Source organism: Habropoda laboriosa, unplaced genomic scaffold, assembly GCF_001263275.1.
Source record: "Habropoda laboriosa isolate 0110345459 unplaced genomic scaffold, ASM126327v1 scaffold440, whole genome shotgun sequence".
Taxonomy (NCBI): domain Eukaryota; kingdom Metazoa; phylum Arthropoda; class Insecta; order Hymenoptera; family Apidae; genus Habropoda; species Habropoda laboriosa.
The window spans coordinates 249,326-264,799 of NW_017100710.1; the positions used below are offsets into that span (position 1 = coordinate 249,326).

A 15,474-nucleotide genomic window follows, 5' to 3' on the forward strand; every position below is an offset into this window, starting at 1 on the left:
TTAACCCTTTGCACTCGGAGGTAATTTTGCTGTAGAAAAGATTTGCAAATCGGATCTTTGAAATCTTTTCAAACTAACGTAGAAATAAAGTATACTATTTTATTTAAATATTCAATGTATTCTCTATTTCACCGTGGCGAACAAATTTATGGAGGCCCATAGATCTGGTCTCTGTCTTCGTTAATTATTTACCAAGTGACGATTATTTAATGTCGCTTCTCACTCGCCACACGATTGCAAAGGGTTAATCGAAACGAGGAAATAATACATATTGTTCACAAATAGAAGACAGTGATAACACATTTTGCATAAATACAGTAGGTTTCCTAATACTTATGGTCGGCACTGTATATTTTTCTTCTTTTTTTTTATTACTTTCTGTCTGCCAACTAAACTTTATAAAGATCTACGTGTATCAGTTGGGTGATGTGCCTTCTTAGTCTTTTATCTCTCTTACATCCTCTCTCTTTGGTAATTTTTTTACATTCCAGAACTCTATTTACCCCTCTGTTTCCCTGACAGTTTTACTCCCTCCTCGTTCTTCCCCTTAACCATTCTGTTACTTCTTCGTTATCTCCACCTTCCACTGTTTCCTTCTACCTTATTTATACCTTCATTTTCAACTCTTCTACATTCTTCTAGCCAACGCTTTCTAGACTACCTAATTCTTCGTTGCATAAAACGCATTTCCTCTGCTCCTCTTTCATCCAACATTAAGAAAAAGTATTTACCGAACCAAAAAGAAAAGAAATATAATTTCTGGTGTGTATTTTTTAAAATTTCTCATTTTAAAATTGAGAAATACTCCTTTTCAGAGATTACTATGACATTTTTATATTTATGCGTACACATAAATACAGCTCAACTTGGATACGTATCTTGCTATATTTATTCGGTTATTAAAGTGTTTCCTAGAGACTATTTACTATGTGAGCCACTCAGAAGCCAAAATGATTAACTCCGCTGTTTAAAATTCTTCTAATCTTAGTAGATATCAAAATAAAGAAAAATACGTAAATTCAATTCGACGGAGTTAGTCACTTTGGCTCCTGAGTGGCTCATGTTAGAAATCGTTAAGAATTCATCTGAGAGATGGGAAGATTTTGCAAAGAGACTTGCAGTAATAAATCATGGAGGAAACATGCGAGAAACACGAGCACCGGCCTACACTGAAAGAAACATGGCGGCTAGGTAGGTAAAACAGATAGTGGCTGGATAACAGGTATATATAAATGACAACAGGTTTTCTATAAAAACGTAAAGTGCAGAGGAAAAGAATACGATCTCTTGACTGAGGTAGAACAATTTTCATATTTCCCATTTTATCATCGATACCGTTGCTATTTTATTTCCTTCAGTTTCATCACGAAAGTAGGCATTACCCCTTTTGGATCAGAAGTTTTCAGTACAGCGATCTTTTAACCGTAACAGTACGGTTTACTCTCGTTCTTGAAACGCGTACAGAAATTGTAAGTCTCCTGATGTGGAATTTCGTCACTTTTTTGATATTCAACGTTACCTTAATGTCATAACTCAGAGACACTCGAATGAATTTTAACACCCGCTATACGATAGTATAGAAAAAATATACGCTTTTGAAAAATACAGGTGAAAACAAACTTTTTCTACTTTAAACTATTCAGATTATGTCTTACATAATACACTAAAAACAGAAGAGATGTTTAGGTGTCCACGTTTTGCTGGGACACCCTGTATAAGAACAAAAAGAATAGCAATATCGTAGTAGTGTTGAATATTACTCGTTGAGTGTCTTAAATATTCTTCAATATCAGTAAAAACAAAAGAGATACCTACTTAGACGTTCACGTTTTGCTGGGACACCCTGTATAAGAACAAAGGGAACAGCAATGTCATGGCCATGTTCAATATTGGGGCAACTTTTCTTTTATTAACCCTTTCGCGACGGCGGAACCAGCCATCGGTACGCCACTAACGAACGGGTCGTCGTGCCATTACTGCACACCATACACATTAAGAGTGTCACGCGTTTTTTCAAATCTTAGAAGATTTCGTTGGAACAGCAAAGGACTTAAGGGTGTATCGGATAAAGGGAATGTTGTTGAGGCCTTGTTCTGTATTTTAAAATAATTCTTCACTTTGAGTTGTCAAGGCGCGAGCCAATGTGACGCGCTTAGTGGATGCCGGATATAACCGGCGCTAGCCAGGGTGAAGCATTTAGTGGATACCGGATATAACCGGCGCTAGCCAGGGTGAAGCATTTAGTGGATACCGGATATAACCGGCGCTAGCCAGGGTGAAGCATTTAGTGGATACCGGATATAACCGGCGCTAGCCAGGGTGAAGCATTTAGTGGATACCGGATATAACCGGCGCTAGCCAGGGTGAAGCATTTAGTGGATGCGGAATATACCCGGCGTTAGCCAGTGTGAAGCATTTAGTGGATGCTGGATATAACTGGTGCTAGTCGCGAAAGGGTTAATTAATAGGACTTTAAAATATTACAAGATTATAAAAAAAATACAGTGTGCTCCATGTAAAAGATAAGTTTCGATATATTTGGTTAACGAACAAAATTTCGACAACTGAGAAATTATTTTCTTGAAATTTGCATTATATTAGCATTTGCAGCCTGTTTTTATCTTCAGTCTTCGACTAAAAACGATTCAATACACACGAAAGAACCGTTTCAGATACTTAGTTTTGATTAATCTCTCAAGAAGCTCGTGCATCTTACAGCTTGATATAATTAACGCCGTAAAGAACTGTATACCTTTCACTTTACAACACTTTTTGTTTCACGTCGCTGGGATATTTCGTTACCGAGATACGGCGATTTTAAGCGACACGTAATTTTCAACGTTTCCCTATCTCCGTCCTTCTCGCGCAATCGGACCTCTCGCTCGCACTCGTTCCCCCTGACCTATCCTAAGCTCGCCACCTGTGCGCTGGTCACCGACTGACTTCTCCGGCTCGCTCGGCGTTTACCTGTTTTTCACTATTGGTACTACGCGACGTGCGTATTTCCGTGGGGGGAAAGTGGGTCACCGCGTTTCCGGGAATTTCGACCGTCATTCTGGATCACGCGCAACCAAACTTTGAGTCACTGTATCTGGGGAACGGATTGAGATATCGAGCTGAAACGAAATGCGTTTTCGACGTTACACTACCCTCTATGCGCTGAGGTGATCTGGACAAAATTTTGCAGCTTCCTCCATTCTACGATGTTCCATTGGTCGAACGGGTTTTCATTGATTTTCGGCTTATTTATTTATTCGTTTATTTATTATACGGGCGAATTTCTATGATACGTAACTTACGTGAAGTTAACGAGGGAAGTTTGGTAATTTGAAGATTCAAAAAACTTTGCAACTTTGCAAAAATGTAGTTTAATCTCCAATCCTTCAAAAAGTGCAATTTTGTTTCATTATTTTCTTTCACTTTTCATATTGCGCCGTTCTTTCTATTCTATGGCGAAAATGTAAGCCGTAGCGTTATAAATAAATAAATACAAATAAGAAATAATTAAAAGAAATAAAATTGATTGTTTTTAGCACATCAAGTTGAGAAAAATATGAGCGTTAAGGGGTTAAGTGACGTTAATAACTAAACCATTTTTTGGTTCAACAATGAAACGGTCCTCGAGGTGAAAACACCTAAACAAAAATCATGGGTTTTCATATTATCGCGAATATTTACGAAATCGTACAAGATATGGAAAAAGGATAAATTCACAGCTGTATGGTTTTTGACTTCCTGCATTGCGATGGTTAAAGAATTCTCGAAAAAAAAGTAACGGGGGTAAATTTTGAAGAAGAGAAAAGTTTTTCAAAAAAGAACTTTGAAGCGTAAAACTGTGCCATTAGAGTGAAAATGGTTGAACAATAGAAGCGTTTAATCGATCAAATATCCTTCTTTTATAATCCCTCGACTTACAACGACGAGTCACACTCGTGGTGCAAATTATGATTAAGACACGACAAAAAAAGGAATGTATTATATTTGTAATCAATTTGCATTTTAACTATAACATCAGCGTCAATTTTTAAGTCTGATAGTGCCGAATGCAAATTGCTCACGATATCTTGACACTGTTTAATTTAACACTGTATTAAAAGTAATTAAGAAATCATTAATGAACAAAACGATGTTTCCACGGAATTAGAAGTTCGATTAAAAGCACGAATTGAGTCTGAGTTTGCGTAACGCAATCAGCAACAGCCGTATAAGCTACTTGACGTGTAATTGTCTGTTTGTCTTTTGGCAGACGATGAGATTGTACATACACACGTGTTTCGATATCTCGAGATTACGTATGTACGTCTTGAGTTCATGCATTATTCATTAGTATGCAGGCACAATTCGTGAATGCAACCCCTCGAGAATTTTCGTACTAAGCTATGCTCCTTGAGATAAGCGCCTCTCGATTCGGTCTATTACTTCGAAATTTGTTCCCAGTAGCTATATCACTTTACGATACGACCCTATTTCGCGTTTCCAGGGAAATCTGCTCGAAAATTATGTTCGTTCCCTTGTTCTAGCTACATCGTTGAAATTTATTGGTTCGTCTATTCCCGGTTTTAATAGAATAATTTCCCGATGCTGTGAAATACGCGATAAACGATAAACACAATATTTCACTTGCGTGATACTGTATTCCAATTCGACAGATTTTCTCACAATTGTAAATAGTTTTCAGTTGAAATGAACCAATATGATGATAAAACTTTCTTATTTCCCGAGGATAAAATTTTCAAAAATATAGTATAGCGAATGATAAAAAAATGATTTTGCCACGGATCTAAATTATATTCAAACGTAAAGACTTCCAAAATTTTCTAGAATTTAGTCAAATTAGTTGCAAAAATTTTGAAAATATCGCCGATGCTTATTTCAAACACAAAGAAAATTGGTTCAAGTTAAAATTAAGTACTGTATCCAAAACAACGAAAGGTGTAGTCACGTGTTGTAGAATCGGTGGTGGGGGGAGTGACCTTGAGAGGCCAATGATTCCGAGCGCGGTATAGATTCGTAAACGATCGTTCGAACGCGTATCGAACTTCGATTTCTGTTTAATGGAGTACGAGAGGGTCTCTGCATGGACAATTGGATTAACGTGGACCGGAAGTTATATCGCAGTTGCAGCCACTAGCTGGACGAACTTCGTCAACTTCCGCGGCGTCTAATTGCGTTTACTGTCCCTTTGTCCCGTGGAAATTGAATTCATTCCGACGTTAAGTACGACAAGTGATACTCTTCGTCGGTCATCCAAGCATTCGTCGCGAAATTAATATAAATTCTCCGAATGCACGTCCATATTCGCAAAAAAAATTCGTACATTCAGATTTTTTCTTTTTGTGACTACCGTTTGATGGTAAAAAAGGGAAGTTTGACTGAAAAATAGTTTAACCCTTTATAACGCCATGTGACATTTTATAAGTTTCATTTCATTTGTTTATTGCTATACTATTGAATTTTATTTTACATAACGTCATTACATGAAAATTTCTTTATAATAATTATTAATTCCTGCTTCTCCCATCGAAATGTAAAAAATTGCAATCAACCGTAATTTTTCTTCCCGTGAACGAAGAAAAATCAGGTCACAGAGGGTCGAGAAAGGAAGAAAATAATAGAAGTTTCACGAACCATCTTGCACTTCGTGTAAAATATCATCCACACTTTTTGTTAATATCGAAAATGAAGTCTCCTTCTCACACTGTACGGTGCACGTGTGGGACCACGTTGGTTTATTAATCTGGATAAAAAATATTACGAGGTCGGGGTCAGTATCTTTTTTATCTTCCATAAAGAAAGGGATGTGCTCTGTTGGGAGGTAACCTACTAATCCCGAATATAATACATGCTACTTTATATTTCTCCGGCCACCGTCTTTCTACCTTTCCCAATCTTACGAATCGACGAAGAAATTCAGAGAAAAGTGTCAAGCTCCGTCGAATTAAATTCAACAAATTTTTTTCATTTACGAAGCGTTAAGCACCGAGCATGCGCTTTTATACTAAGATTGGAAGAATTTCCAACAGTGGAGTTAATCATTCTAGCTTCTTACATGAACTTCTACCAATACGATTCTAACCTAACCTCTAAAAGTGTCGAACGTTAAGAAAATTTTTAATCGTAAAATCTAACATGAATCTCGTAACAGGAGTAAATAAGAAAGGGAATTTTCTTCCTTCCACGATAATAACGAAAAATTTAAAAAAAACACGTTACTTCGTGTTTCATTGGAGAAAAATTGTTCTTCCTTCACTTTTTGCTACGTGTAAACAGTCTTCTTTCACCTTCCTCTCATCGTTCATCCGTAACTTTGTTGGCGAAGAGAAACAAGTTTCAAAGGGTCGGAGAGAGCAGGATAGGAATGCAAAAACGTTCACGCATAAATATGCAAGGAATCCATCGAAATGTGTGAACAGTCGTTCATAAATATGCAAAGCGCGGGAAGTGTAAATCTGATCTTCCTCTGCGTGCGGAAACGGAAGAAACTGGGAATAAGCATGAAAAAGTGGCGTTGCTATGCGGGAAACATTGAGAAATTTTACCGAAGTAAATGGATTATTCAAGAAGATTCGGGTTGAAAATGATACGCTTCGTACCTCGGTTACTTTTATTTTCGTCGCGGTCACGATTTCTGTGTTACAACGTTCCTTCGTAAATTCTACGATTTGTATCGATTTCGGGGGGAAAAGTCGGTAGATCAGGCGGAGAATGGATTTTTCTTAATCTGCGTTTATTAATTCCGGATGGCTGAGCTCGAACGGCTGCGAGATAAAAAGAAGGAAAATTGAGAACTCGTTTGATGTAAGGGAAGATCGCCTTTTTTTCCCTTTGTGCAGTGGCGGAAGATATAAAGCTGATTACTTTTATTACGAACGGGATGTGTTTGCAAAAAACACAATTCAGAAATTATATATATACAATTTTTACAAATAATATGAAAAATGTAACGGAGATTTTTTGCAAATTTTGGTAATTAAGGAAAAATATTAATTTATTATAAGTAATAAATAATAAATAAAAATATACAAGTGTTTAATAGAATTTACCGATATCTTTCGGTAGTTTCTCTGAGAGACTTTGGTACGTCTGACTATGTGCGGAACATTCTACTGGAAACTTCGTCTGTGCAGGTTCCAACGAAAGAAATTATTTCCACCCCTCTATGTATGTGAAAAATAACGAGAAGAATAGAATCGAATTACTGACATAATAATCTACGTGCACAATTCCAGCGATAATACATAATTACGTTGCTGTTCCTCATATAACGTAATACCATTATCGTTTCTCGATAATCATGTTATTACAAAGGTTTTCCTATCGAGCAATCGAGCATTAATTAACGACAAACCTTCATGTTTCACGTAATTACCGCGATATTTTTCGTCGAACAACCTGAGCACATGTGTATCTCGTAATTTCACTCCTCTGTAATATTTCTAAGATAATACTCGTTCGCGAAACAATTACATTACCTTCTCGGAAAGGAGAAATGAAATGTCATAATTCTTCAACTAGTGAAACAAATAATTCGTAATTTCATTTTCACCACTCGGTATCTTGGAACTTTTCCATTACACGTCTGATGTTTCAACGTCTGTCCAATCTACTTTTTTCTTTTTTTTTTTCAAGAACCATCCAATTTACGGGACAATTTCTTTCTTTTCGTTCGAACGAAAAATTAAAAAAATGGAATAAAAAAAAATAGAAGAGGAGGATTTCTCACGGTTCTACGTACTCGTTGCCACTCCACCTGGCTATTTTCACATATTTATTACGCAACTTCGTTTCACAGTGACAGCCTCTATTCTGTCTTCGTACGCCGGTTCTCGTTCCATCGCACGTTCTACCTTTATTACGCGTTATATATATACACACCAGGACTGTCAACCCGGCACGTTTTCCCTTCAACCTTTACACTGTCATCATCCTTGATCCCCGACCTTAGTCCCTCATTCAAATCACATCACTATCAACTGAATAATCCTCCGCCATTCGACGTACGTTTCTCGAGAAACGATCGGATTTCGTTCGCGACTTCATCACGACACTATCACACCACCGTCTTTCCTTTAACACGTTTCCGTAATACGCAGTTTGCCTTTGTGAAATAGTTTTTTAGAGTTCTATTTGTAGGATCTACATTGTTAGAATGTTTTTCGTATAATATGTTGTTTATAATGATGTCCTGCGGTAGTGACCATTGAGAGAATACGATAAATGAATGTAATATTAATTTGACATCATTTACAATGCTAAGATAATTGTTATGCGACTCTGACAATTGTAAAATGAATCGTAACTCTTTTGGACAACTCAGGTAACTGTTAAACCAATTATACAACGCTCTTTGGAACACTCTGTGGCGGTACTTCCTATGTTTCGCCACTAGAGGGACGGACTAACATTAACCTTTCTCGTTAGTCCTCGTTAAGGCTGCTATTACTATATATACAACTTTTAAGCTGAGTTTAACCACGTCCAAGGAATGGGTTTCGTAGATAGTGTTACTGACGTGTCCAGTAGGAAGTCAAGAACGAAATGTATCTTTCCTTTTCAACCGCCATAACTCTTACAACTCTCAGGCAACACTTAAACCAATCATACAACAAAGCTCTGCATGCAACACTATCTTACAACACTCTGATGATTCTTACAACGCTCCGACTCTATCTGCAACACTCTGAGGACTCTATCTACAACATTCTGATGACTCTTACAACGCTCCGACTCTATCTGCAACACTGTGACGACTACTCATCTATAAGACTTTAATTACTTTATCTGCAACTCTGGCTCTATCTGAAACACTTTGACGACTCTTGTCTAGCACTGTGACGACTCAATCTATTACATAACACTCTGATGACTCTATCTGCAATACTCTGAAAACTTTCACCTCATATGCGTGTATTTACAAAAAGAATTAGACGAATATTTTCATTCATTCAAGTAGGTACTGTAAAATTTGACAAAGTGGAGATTTCATATCAAATAAATATCTGTTCGATGCACTTACACTGAGGTCCTTTAAGTTGACACACGTCGTGTAATTGCTCCAGACTTGATGGGACTCTGGATGTCGAAACCAGGTACCATTCGATTCGCAGTATTTGTGCGCTCTCACTGAAACAAATAAATTCAATTAAATAAAGGAATCTGTTGATACAACCGCAACGTACAAATTCCTATAAAAAACATAAATGTTTCATTATAATACTTCTAATACATCTAACACTTCTAATTAACTTTTCAGAAGTAAGAAAAGACTATTTTGTTTTTCAAAAATTAACGACAATAATGTTGTTTTCAAAATTTTTATGAAATATGCGAACCTTCAGTAATATAATTTTCTTTATCAATAGTAATTTATGATATTTCTACTTTAAATTTTGACTTATGTTGTTTCTCTACTAAACCATACGAATTACTCAAAATAAACATAGCAAAACTTACTTAATACGATTGTATTTCAATACAAATTTGCAAAACTGCACATAAAGCTACAATATTAAACCTGTAATCGTCATAATGTGATTTATTCAGTTCCTGCATTCATTTGATGCTTTCAAATGTGAATAACCTCATTCAGTGCACAATTAAATTCCGAAAAAAAAAATTAACGTAACTTTCGAAGAAGAACGAAGAAGAGAAGAAAACGGAGCTTTCTTCTCGGTATAGAACAAAGAAGAAGAAAAATGAATCAAATCTATCTTGCTTCTCTTTCGTTTTCTCGTTGGCGAATGACAAAAGACGTTTCTCAACTGCCTGCACTTTCACTTGACACTTTTCTTTTCCTACAGTTACTGCGACAAACAAGACAATTTCGTTGCTTCAAAGTGAAAAAATAAGCTGGAACAAATAGGTGGTGGAAGCCTATTCGCTTTGTCAATTATTAGCTTTTTCCTAAGAATAATATTTCACCTAAAAGGGTGACCAGATTAGCGTAAAAAAAAAAAAACGGTTAATTGTTCAAATCACCAGCAGGAAACGACGAATTTGTCTGCTAGAATAACAAAAATCTTCTAAACTTTTTATGAAATAATTTTGAATTTTATTAATTCTCCTTCGTCACTTTTAATCTTCCTAATTCCCAGCGATTTCTCATTCACTTTTCAAACTTACGCGATAACCCAACATAAATTTCTAATCTTTCTCAATTAAATCTAGCCTCCAGCGACCACTTTGAATCCTTTCATTCTGTGTCATTGTTCTGTGTCCTCAATTTTTTGTTTTTCACTCAACAATACTCGAATTCAACAGAATGGAATACCTGTTACTCGTCGTTTCAAGTATCATCACTATTTTTGTTTACCCAACGCTTTCCACAGTTTTCCTCGAATAAACCAAAATTGCCAACAGTCTACTATTGGCAAATTGTAAAAAGTACATTGTCTTTTAAGAAAAAAATTGTTAGCGAAACGTTCTTACGGAGTTTGAATTTAGCGCGTTAATTCATTACACTGACATAATTACAATTCAAATTGCAAAGTATCGCATGTATATATTCACATTAACACTTAACACAGAATTTTACATTTCTTACCCTAAATTGCAGAAATTAAGATACTTTTCTCCAAGTGTGTAGCAACTTTTGTTGAAACAGAGAAATAATTTCTTTTTTCACTAATCTTTCTAATTTCTTTATGTAGCATACCGAAATAATAGGGGAAAAAGTATACTACTTTTCAACTCTGGTTGTTCTTGCGCTAACAATTCTCGAAAAATTCATAGTTTCTTAATAAACACTATTAACTAATTTTAAGAAATTCGAATAATTCGCTTTCGCAATCCATCCTGAATTGCTTCAAACATTAACAAAAGATAAATACATTTCTTACAAAATGAATCTCACGTACAAGAAGCAGACGACTGAAAAACAACATTCGCGTGAGAATCGAGGACGTCGAATCGAGCGACACAAGGAAATCCGCGAAACATTCACCCTTATCGTATCTCGCTCTCGCCAATACGAAGCAAGACGGAAAATAGAGGATATCGAAGAATACCAACGGTATCGTAGATTACGTTCGCTTCTGCAAATAAATGTCTCGTATCGCGAGATTCCGACAGCGCGAGGTACGCACGAGCATTGAAAATTGGAAACTCTGCGTGCGTGCTTCGTACTCGACACTTCGCGAAAATGTACGCGAGGAACGAGAGTTACACGTTTGTTTCAAACGCGCGTGTATTTTATTTTACTCGTTCCTCAAAAGTATTAGATCACACGCGCAATTGTAAAACGAGGTTTGATTCATTTTTTTTGCCAAGTGAATTTTTCATGGAAATTTGTCAAAAATTCTATTCGTATTTCCATTTATTCCTGCTTTTGAATGTGTACGACTTCACTGGGCTTCATTTTTATTTCTGGTTCATATATCGTTTTATTCTTTGCAACATTTCCCCTTTTTTTAATTCAATGAAATACTTTCAATAAATGTGTACTCTTTTTTTTGGACGATACAATTATTGCTCGATTTGTCTGTGTCATAACTGCACTCTTTTTTTGTACTCTTGTTTACTGCAGTTTTGGTATTTCTTAGATAATAACAACTTTTTTAACAATTCGTTAAATCATACTTATTTATCTCGGAATATAGGAAAAATACTTTAACCGTGTATTCTTTTCTTGCACTTTTACAAGTGAAGTTTGCAAATTAAATGTATTGGGTGTACAAATTAATCCGTGGACCTTGTTTCGTGGATTTGTTATTTATTTAAAAAAAAAAAGAAGCAAAATACAGTTCAGTCTTGGAAATAATCTCCATCACTTGCTATACATTTATTCCATTTCTCAGGCAGTTGGCGAATTCCCTTTCGAAAAAATGACGGCGGTTTCGAACGTATAAAATCAGAAATGCTGTTACTGACATCTTCGTATGCTTTGAATTTTGAATCGGTTAGATGGTGCTGAAGTGAACGAAAGAGATAACAGTCTGACGGAGCTAAGTCTGGGGAATAAGCCGCACGAGGCACAATTTCCTATCCCAAAGACCAGTCGCTTCAAGAGCACTTTTTCTAAGTTGAAATGCAAAAAGGATGCAGTGTCTAATACGCTGTTTATCCGACGACATAGTGTTCTCCACTGTTTCTTAGGTTATGTCATTAGTCGCATCGAGTCCGATAGGCGTTTTGTTTTGCTAATAGAAGCAACTTCCCTAACACAGCGGGAAAAAAGGTTCAATTCAAAGTAAAGTTACAGCTGATTAATCGCAAGGGCCACGAATTAATTTGTACACCTAATATATACGGAAATATGGAAACCACGGATTCCCTTGCATATTCATCAAGTAATCCGATTTTCATCCCGCAAAGCTCACTCAGTGTTAGCGAAAAAAAATTACAAGGGAAAGGGAGGAAATCGAAAGAGACAATAAAAATTCACCCATGCCGCTGTCTTACACAAAGACTTTACTTCGAGCTTCGTTTCAACCCTTTTTTCTCCACACACAAAAGACACAGCAATGAAAACTTTGATTTTCGACTCGACATTCAGCCAATGAAGCTTTTCTCCCTTTTCTTTTTTGAACTGTTCGTATAGAACAGTGTGCTCCATTTATTTTTTTCATTTTTTTTTTAGAAATTCAGGAAGAACGTGCGGAAAATCGTGGTCGCGTACGGATTGAATCGAATTCCGCGAATCGACGTTGCAGATCACGTATTTTCACGATTTTCACGGTAAGAACGTGGTCCGCAAGCCATTTTTCATTTTTGACGAATGTGAAAACATTTGCAAATGAACGACGAATGTGCAGAAATGCGTAAAAGTGTCCTAATCAAATTTATCTCTGTTCTCTAGAATATTGAGTTTAAGAAAATCTTTAATTTTGTGTAAGAGAAAGTGATACAACAAATGGACACATACCAAAAATTATATTTTTATATTATTTTATGTTTGTTGAAGATAATTTGCTGAAGTGGCTTATACAAAAATTGCTAGAGAAAGAAATAACAGATAGAATGATAAATTGTCTAGATGGAAAATTGTTGTACGTCATTGTATGTAAATTTGGAAGCATCGAACATCTATGAGAAGTTTGGAAATTTATTAGAATCACGATACGACTGATACGAAAAATTCATTTCAATTCAATAGATACGAATTTTATTGTTACGACGGGTAGGCAATATTCACGACGTTGAAAGGCAAAAATATGTTCAAAGGAGCGTGGATAGTTAGTCTTTTCATATTGACAGGGCGTTGTTAATAAAGTTTCGCGCGAAACTCAATTCCTCAATTTTTATAATGAAAAAGGAAAATCATTATGGAGCGTGAATGAGAATACTTTCGCCGTGGCAAATTTTTTTCCAGAATTAAATTACAAATTTTCGTGTTTAAACGAAGTGCTTCCACAAGGAAGTGTCTTTTAATAGATACAATGTCTTATGAAATTTCGAATTTTTACTTTTTATCTTATTACGATGGTTCCATCAAAATAATGATAAATTAATTAGTTTAAATTAGAGCCTAATTCTAAGATTTTGTTTAAGTCAAGATTTATTCTACTCTTCGCCCCTTTCAACACATCAGATATATGTATGTACGTGTTGTTTTTCAGTTATTCATTTTAGTATTTACCATTCAATCTGCTAATTAGTTTTTTAAATTGACTTTTGGCTTTGGTAAGCATGACCCCATCGAAGCAGAGTTATTTCGATTGGTAAAACATATAAGAAAAATAAATAATAAATAAAATCAGATAAAAATAGTAAATAATAAATGCAGGCTACAAGAATTCAATGAAAACCTAAATATTCTTGTACAATTACGAGAGCTAAGGATAAGGGTATTGTTGTGAATTATCGAGAATGTTATTGCCTCGTAATTAGCGACAATTTGACAGCGGAAATTTGACCATGTTACAATATGGTATTAAATGCAATTTAAATATACTGTATATTCAAGAATATTTAGGCATCTTTCATCTCTTCACGTCTTATTAGACTGTCACCAGAAAAATAAGTGTCACAATTAACAAGAACTGCACTAATTAAATAATAAAGTTGAATTTAATCATCGGTCCATTGAATTTAACAATTGAAGCTTAGGGAATAGTTTTCATATTTTCCCGCCTTTTCTCGTATTTTATTCAGAAACACGCATGTACACGTATAAAAGTCGTGCTTAACCGCGAAGCAAGGAACGTGTGGCATCTATCGGCGACACAGATGATGGCAAAGAACGTTGAGGATGGAAAAAGATGCAAGGGACTCGTAAAGCCAGTGAAAAGCTGTACTTCTAAAAGCACTTGCACGAGAACGTACGTGCAACCGCATCAAGGACCCGCTGTTACCTTGATATTTTACTTTCCACCATAAATTAACATTTTTCATTGCCATCCTTATCGTCGCAATAAAGTTGTTCAGCAAGTAAATTATCATCGATATTATTTATGCTTTGCTTCTTCAACAAAAATCATACAAAATCGTCTAAAAAATCTACTTCTTTGTCGATCATGCTCCGTGTTAAAAATCTCAAGAAACAACCCGAAACGAAATTAAAGGGTTCTATACGTAATTTTAAGTGCCAAACTTTTCGAAGCTAAGATTACGTTGTTGGTAGATATCAATTCTACGTAAATTATATTTAAAATTTTAACGCAACGCTGTAATATCGTTTAATTTTTAATTTTTTAATTTAAGCTTAAATTGAAACCGTATTAGAGCGATCCTGGCACGCCAGAAGGAGAAGAAAAATTCTTTAAATAAGAATTATTATCAGTTTAAAAACTCGATAAATAAGAATTACTATCAGTTTGAAAACTCTTTAAATAAAAGTTATCATTAGTTGAAAAACTCTTTAAATAAAAATGATCATTGGTAGAAAAATTATTTTACACCAATAAATTCTGAAAATGCTCATTTACACCTGTACATTATCTTCCTGAAAATACTAATTGCACAACAGTTAAACACAACACATCCCTTCGTTTCCATATCTTTCCAAGAAAAGTTGACTTCTTAACACTTGAAACATTGCGGCTTAGAAAGTTTCAATTGAACACGGAATTGAAGTCACTCCAAGGAATTATCAACATCGACAGAAACGAAGAAGAAGAAAGAAAGTCGGCAAACAATGTCGTAACGTGGTCAACTCGCGATCTCGTAACTTCTTGTCTCACGTTCAATTTCCAAAGTTGGAAGCTGTTCCCGGAGTTTGCCGCGTTCATCCTTAAATCGATACAGTTGCCCACGATCGAGAAGACGGCCATTGCAACGTTGAAGTGTATATAAGTGCAAGTTGTCGCCAAGTCCGACTGTTCGACGCTTAAATTCACCTCGAAACAGTTCGAGGTCGATCGTCAATTGCCAGGATGATCCTCTTGCAAGGATTCCTCGCTCCCTTCTTTCCTCGGTTTCCGTTGTTACGTCATAAAAACGTATCACCACGGGGGAATGTATCGTCGGACAATTCGACGAACGCACTTTTATTATGGCTTGATTCAATTGTTGCAACGATATAGGGGAGGTAATAGA

General features: G+C 35.8%; 1 protein-coding gene across 1 annotated transcript in view; it reads right to left on the minus strand.

The window, feature by feature from the left end:
* Positions 1–15,474, minus strand: part of LOC108577029 (calcitonin gene-related peptide type 1 receptor-like) — a 213,834-nt gene that overhangs the window by 10,372 nt on the left and 187,988 nt on the right. The window contains exon 6 of the mRNA XM_017940112.1: positions 9,017–9,123. Coding sequence (XP_017795601.1) covers positions 9,017–9,123 — 107 coding nt within the window. The remainder of the gene's footprint in view (positions 1–9,016; positions 9,124–15,474) is intronic.